The sequence below is a fragment of the Corvus brachyrhynchos genome, unplaced genomic scaffold (assembly GCF_000691975.1).
Source record: "Corvus brachyrhynchos isolate BGI_N302 unplaced genomic scaffold, ASM69197v1 scaffold91, whole genome shotgun sequence".
Lineage (NCBI taxonomy): Eukaryota > Metazoa > Chordata > Aves > Passeriformes > Corvidae > Corvus > Corvus brachyrhynchos.
In genome coordinates this window covers 3,252,498-3,259,340 of record NW_008236442.1, presented here as the reverse complement: position 1 = coordinate 3,259,340, position 6,843 = coordinate 3,252,498, and the positions used below count along the sequence as shown (strand labels likewise).

Genomic DNA, 6,843 nt, shown 5'->3' with positions numbered 1-6,843 from the left:
CAATTTATATTTAATCATTAGTGTCATCAAAGGGCTGCAGATGGAGAAGAGTTTGCAGCCAGCCAGGGCTCAGCTGGAGTAACTCTAGAAGAAATCCTTCCACCTGTTCCCAGCCTGAGGTTAGGGAAGGACGTGCCCCATGTGTACAGAACGAGGTGGCCGTGTGGCTTCTGCAGCATCACTGCCTGTGGGCACATTTTGGTGGCAGGAGGACATGAGGTGTGGGGCTGTGATAGGTTTGGATGCTATAAAAGAAAGATACACCCTATTTCAGTGTGAAGGGTGACATTATTTCCCAGGATGACTTTTTCTCACCTGACCTGCTTGTGCTGAATTCAGTGTTTCATATAAATGTGGAGGTGATTGCTCCTTGCAAAGGTTATGATGATGGTGTTGCTCCTTGAAGAATCCTTGACATCGTGTTATTGCAGTTCTGATTTAATTGTGCTGGCAGGCAACACTGGGAGTGAAACTATAGATTTGGTTTAAAAAGAGAGGGTACATTTTAACATTTAATTCTAGCTACTGGTTTTATCATGAGGCTTTCATCACTCCTGAGGTTCTGCCCTGCCCAGAGCACAGATGAATTGTAAGAATAAAGGTAGAGTTAGCAGTAAATAATTGCTGAATTGCACATGCTGTCACAGATGGGTTTTTACACAGTTTTCAGGAAGATTAATATCTTCTCTGAAGGTCTGAGCTTGCATTTCTCGTGCAAAGTATTGAATTTCTGTGTTTTGCACACAGATTTGGAATAACAAGCCCTCTGTCAGTAATAGTTAACATTTGGGTAAATGCCCTGTGTAATGCCCATGGGCAGTGTGAGATTCAGCACTGTGTTTGCTTTGTGTCTGGGCGAGCTGCGCCCATCAGACAGGAGCCAGTGCTGCCCCAGGGTCTCTGTCCCCAGGCAGTGCCTGGTGCAGGGGTTGGTGTCCCCCTTTGATGGCCATAACCAGCCTCAGCTCTGTCCCAAAGCAGGTTGAGGCTCAGGGCACCTTTTGGGTTTGCCCATTGGTGAAAAGTCTCAGGCAGAGCCTCAGCTCAGTCCCTGAAGTCGTGGTCAGATAATCAACATCATGAATTGCCTGTTCCCCCATAAAATAACAAAATTACTTGTGGTCTCTCACAGACTTGTTTTTATTCACCACAGGCTGGTTTTCTACTCCTTTTGGCAGCTGTTAGCACTATGCTTTGGGAAAAAGAGGTAACAAACCACCACCCAGGGATGAAAACATTCAGGTATTTAGAAGTGCTTCACCAAGGTCGCATAAATAACAAGCTGGGAAAGGAAAATACCAAGTTAGCAGAAACTAATGCTGAGTGCTTCAGTATTTTGTCCGTGTTTGTGCTATAAATGATATCTGGGAGCACAAACTCCCTCCTGTAGCCACAGAACTGCTCTGTGTAACTGAACATGGTGCAGAGCAGCAGCATGCCCCCCCGGCTGTGCTGGGGGTGCTGCTCCAGCCACTTTAGAAGGTGGTCAGTAAAAAAAGAGCTGGGGGATTGCAGGGTGGGTGTAGTGTTGATCAGTGGCAAGCAAGCACAGAAACTCAGTCCTTGGGGGTCAGATTTGGATCATGTTTTGGCTCTGAATGGGGCAAAGGTTTGCCCTGCATCAGCCCAGATGCCCAGGAGCAGCTCAGCTGCCTTTCGTGTCATCTCCAGACCCCTACCAGCAAAATCTCAGTGTAAACGTTCATATGTGGGGCTGTCTCCTACCCTAAAATCATGGGGGTTTTGGTATTTTTAAATGGTTTAAAACATTGAAGTTGAAATTTCTAAGTTGAAATTACTTAGAAATCCATCTCCTGAGTATTTAACCCTTTTCAATACAAACCAAGGCATACACATCCGACTTGCCAACGCATTTCCCTCCAGGATTGCTTTGGACAGGCCAGTCTGGGAGGTCAGTGCCCTGCCCCAGGCTGAAATGTTCTGTCCTTAATTTCTGTCATGACCAAAGTCTTCTCCATACTCCCCTTTTCTCCCTACACTTGTTAACATTTTCTTTTCCCTGTAATAAGGAACGTGGATGATGACAAAGGTGGTTTCCTACTGCAGAGGTACTGTAGCTGCTCTCAGACGTCTCTAAAAATGGAATCTTAGAAAAATAAATAAACAAATCACTGAGTTATTTTTTGGGGAGCCAAATTAGAAGCATCCAAGTCCCACTGAAACAGGAGATGCAGCCCTGCTTGCTTCTCTAGGGGCAGAGGAAATACCAGACATCAATGCAGTGATGATGAGAGAGATCATGGGAGATGATGAGAGGTGAAATGTGGTGATTTGTTAAGCTGGGGCAGCACTAGAGGGCTGGTATCCCCATGCCTGCTGCTCCATCCTGCCCTGATCCAGCTACTGCTGTGCCCTCTGCTTCTCACAGGGATTGACTTTGCAGCTCCCTGTCAAGTGACTTGGGCAAATACTTCTAAAGTCAGATGTCCTTACTCTATTTAAGCAACAAACTTAATCTGATATATTTATATCTGGAAGAGTTTGGAGGTGTGGGGGGTGTTTTTTCCTTGGTGTTTTTCCCACAGGGTGTCTCTCTATGACTGCTCCCGCTCCTTAGTGGTTGTTATTGTTAAGATCCCATCATCTGACCCTTTATAATCCCTGTATTGGGTTGCACTGCATTGCTGGACATGCTTGGTGTATGCTACTGTCTGTCAATTTTAGACTCTCCCATCAGCCTATGAGTTTCTTAAAAGTAATGCAAGGTTATGTTACATGGGCACATTCTCTGACTCGTTCCAGCTGCACTTGGAAATGCCATGGATTGGTAATAGAGGGGAATAAATGTTGGGGGTGGGTATAAGCAAAAAAATGAAAGCCAATATCATAGAAATTGCTCTCCAATATTTGGCAACAGCATGTGTCCCATCAATTACCTTAAAAATAGAACAGTTTCAGGCACTCAAAACATGGGTTCATGGGCTCCCTCGTGTCAAATGGTGGCACAGGGGGCAAGCCTTCCTGATATTCAAGTTAAGAACTTGTCAGCCTTTTGGCTTTCAAGAAGGATAGGCTGGAATTTTTGAAGAAAATGTGTAAATGAGAAAAAAAAATGAAATGAAGCAATCCTGCAGGAGAGGCTGCTGGGTTTCGTTCCAGAGTTCATCCATGTGTGAGTACCTGCCTCACAAACAGCGAGCAGTGAGTTGGAATTATTCACTACCAAGGGCAGACCTCTTCTTCTATCAGTTTGCTCCTAAAGTGCTTTTGTTTAATGCTTGTTGGGTACCTATTCAGCATGAATTTTGAGCTGCTACTACCTGTAGGAATTGCTCTGTCATTGCTCCAGGTACTTCTTGTCTTCAGCTGAGGCTTTGAGTGCAGCTCTGGCACAGCACAGCTCTGCCCTCTGGTGACAGGGCACCTCACGCAGCAGCTTGTTGGTCCGGGGTTTCCTGAACAAGTGTCAAATTGGTGTGGAAACAGCAAGTGTCACCAGTGGAAGTGGCTTTCCTGTCTCAATGAAGGTTGAGAAATACATAATTATTTTGAACAGCTCTGAAGGGAACACCAACGAATGTTATGGGGAAGAAGATGGGAGTTTAGACTTGGAAAAGTGTTTTAGACCCACCATGAGCATATCCTCACCTCAAGGGTGTTGTTTGTTGCTGTAATGTGCTGTTACCAGAACACCAAAACACTAAGCAGTGTGTTAGGAAGGAAGTACATCCTGGAAACATAATTTATGGAGGAGGGACCTAAAGCAGGCAAAATGTGATACCCACCTTGGAAATCTGTGGGATTAGCACCCGTGTCACCAGGAGAGGTGTCACCAGGCAACCCCTCGCTCTGCATCTGATGGGGAAGGCATCATTCCCAATATAGTGTTTCCTAACCGTGGTATTGACAAGTGATATATTTCTGCTTAGGAGAAAAAGTAGTTTTCGAATACCTGATAGTGTTCTCAGTATCCCTCTTTTCCTTCTCAAGAGGACTTCATAGGTTTGACCCTGCTTAACTTAGATGATCTGACAAGACCATGGCCCAAGATGGCCTGTCTGAAGATCATGGAAACCCAAGAAGGTGGCATGAGGCTTTATTTACAGTCAAGGAATTATCAAGTGAGAAGTAAGCACTGAATAGAGAGAGCTTCTGTGGCCCAAACTGCGTTGTTTGGGGGAGTAACATACCTCTACTGAAGAGCATGATTGATTTGATAACATCAGGAAACCATTTATGGACTCTATTATGGGCAGCAATCGCTGGGCCTTAGAACTGCTAGAGCAGACAGATTGATGTGTGGGTCTGCTGATGTGCTTGCTACTGCATAAAACAAGGAGAAGGATGTCCCTGAAATACCAAAGGGGCAAATGGAGCCATTGCATTCTTGGCTTGGGTTTTTATTATCTTTTCCTTTACCACTTATTCCGTTCTTAAATTTTTGCCCTCTTCCCTGCTGTGTAACAGCATGAATAAAATGAGGACCTTTGGATGATGGACTTTTAATGGAGGTTAATGGGAGTTAGAACTCCATGTTTCATGTTACAAAACACAGCAAAGACACACAATCATCATGCAGAGCCTATTTTGCTGCTGGCAGACTCCTGCAGAGTGCAGTTGAGACTGTGATAAGAAATATGGCTTAAAAATTGGTGGGGATTGGTTTCACAGCCTCTCCTCCGTGGTTTTGTTCCTATGGAAGTTGCATTTGCATCTGCAAGGGGAGGATTTGAATTGACACCCCTGTAAAGAAAATTTGAAATTATGAGAGGAAATCTTCCTAATCCAATGAACGGCCCAAACTGTGAGTAGCAAATACATCCACCTTTGCTACTCTGCTGTTACAAAGAAGCCGTGCACACCCTGATGTTGGAGGTGTGACTTTCTGGTTTGCTGTGTGGATTTAGAGGCCTATAAAATATTCTGAAGAGAGAAGGATGGACTTAGGTGGAATGGACACCTAATGAAAAAAGGAGTTTGGGGAGTTACATCAGGTCTACAAATATAACAAAGTAAACCTTTGTAGTCTTAATAATTCTGAAAAAACAATGGTAAGAAGTAGGAGAAGGATGAACCTGAGATGAACTGTCACCCAAGATGTGTTGAGAGTGCAAATGATGTTCATGATAGGGACAGGCCAGTCAAGAAGCAGGCGTTGGCATTGCCCTGGATGGGAGCAGGGATGTGCTATGGGAAATGCTTCCCCTGGGAGCACTCAGGCTGGTTCAAAGGGCTCGTGCCCATCCTTGTATGGACCTGTCCCCAGGCACAAGGTGCTTGTTGTACCAACTCTCCCTGCCTTTTTCCACCTTGGAGGACTTTCCTCTAACCAGGATGTGAGGCCTAGGAGAGGTCACCAACTGAGGGGGCTGCAGTCACACCAAAACCACCTGTGATGGTCAGTCAGGGCTTAGACCTGGCCAAAGGCAGTGCAGGGCCTGTGGTCTTCAGCCCTTTGGAGATAGATTGGATATGTTACGGATATGGAGACCTTTCTGATTCTTCCCAGAGGCAGGATTTCACCTGCACATCTCACAGGTACCACTAATGTCCCTCCATCCTCCTCCTCCAGCCATTCCAGCATGGGGAGAAGCCCTAAGCGGTGCAGTGTCCTGGGAATCCTCTGGAACACGTCCGTCTCCTGCCTCCCTCAGTGGGGGACACACCAGCTGCACTGAAATGTCAGAAGGGTTTGCACAGCTGACAGGTTGCTGAAAATGGAGCATTGCCATAAATTCTCCTTATCCAGCCAAGTGCAGCTTAATATAGACTTAGCTGCATGGGCTGTCTCCCGCACTGAGCCTGGGAGCTGCCACAGCTCATGACCAAAACATGAACTTGTCGATTTAACTGGATCAACTACTGCTAGTGAGGGGGAAAGAGAAGAAAATCCTTTTAAATTTATCTTTCTCTTTAGGTTCAAAAAGTATTAGAGGAAGGAGGCAAGAACGAACATGTCTGAACTCGGCCAAAACTCCGATGAAGACGTGTGTCCTGAGGACATCGATGAAGATGAAATCCTGGCAAACCTGTCCCCTGAGGAGCTAAAGGAGCTGCAGAGTGAGATGGAAGTCATGGCCCCAGACCCTGAAGTTCCAATTGGGATGATACAGAGGGATCAGACGGAGAAACCCCCCACAGGGAACTTCGACCACAGGTCCCTGGTTGACTACCTGTACTGGCAGAAGGCATCCAGACGCATGCTGGAGGATGAGAGAGTTCCCGTCACCCTCTTGCCCTCTGAGGTAACAAGCAAAAAATCACAAATATTTATTATGCATCAGCAGTGGGATCTGGTGTACAGCTTTAATACCTTAACCTTCCTCTGCTTCTGTCCCTTACGTAAGGTAGAGTACAAAAAAATTTAGATTAATCCTAAAAGCCTCATCAGTGATAGAATCCAGCTTGGACTGATCTCGGGGTTAGTAATTTTTTAATTGCTTTTCCCAAATATTTACTTAAGCTTTTTAATAGAAGAAAATCCTAATTCTGATTTGAGTAAAGCAAATCACTGAGAAATTGTGACAAGATCAGTTTTGGAGGATGTAACTCTAATTTGTTTGACTTTGCATATGGAAGAACACCATGTTGCTTTTCCATTGAAGACTATATTAATCATACATATTAAATTAAATTAATTGACAGAATTTAATGACATACTGGAGAAAAATCCCAAACCACTGTATTTTAACAGGGGGAAACTGATGCCTTTTCCTGGTCTTAAAATCAAGAGTCAAACATGGTTAGAAGGGGAAAAAGAGATTTTACCTTTGTATTTATTTTAATGATAAAATGCACACCTCAGTGCACACACACACAATAGATCTGGTACAACATTATAGGTGTTACTAATTAGCACATCTATCAAAGATTCCCCAATGA

General features: G+C 44.7%; 1 protein-coding gene across 1 annotated transcript in view; it reads left to right on the top strand.

Moving 5' to 3' along the window:
* The first annotated feature begins 5,705 nt into the window (after positions 1-5,705).
* LMOD3 (leiomodin 3) overlaps positions 5,706-6,843 on the top strand; it is a 7,880-nt gene continuing 6,742 nt past the window's right edge. The window contains exon 1 of the mRNA XM_017747213.1: positions 5,706-6,206. Coding sequence (XP_017602702.1) covers positions 5,916-6,206 — 291 coding nt within the window. The 5' untranslated portion in view covers positions 5,706-5,915. The remainder of the gene's footprint in view (positions 6,207-6,843) is intronic.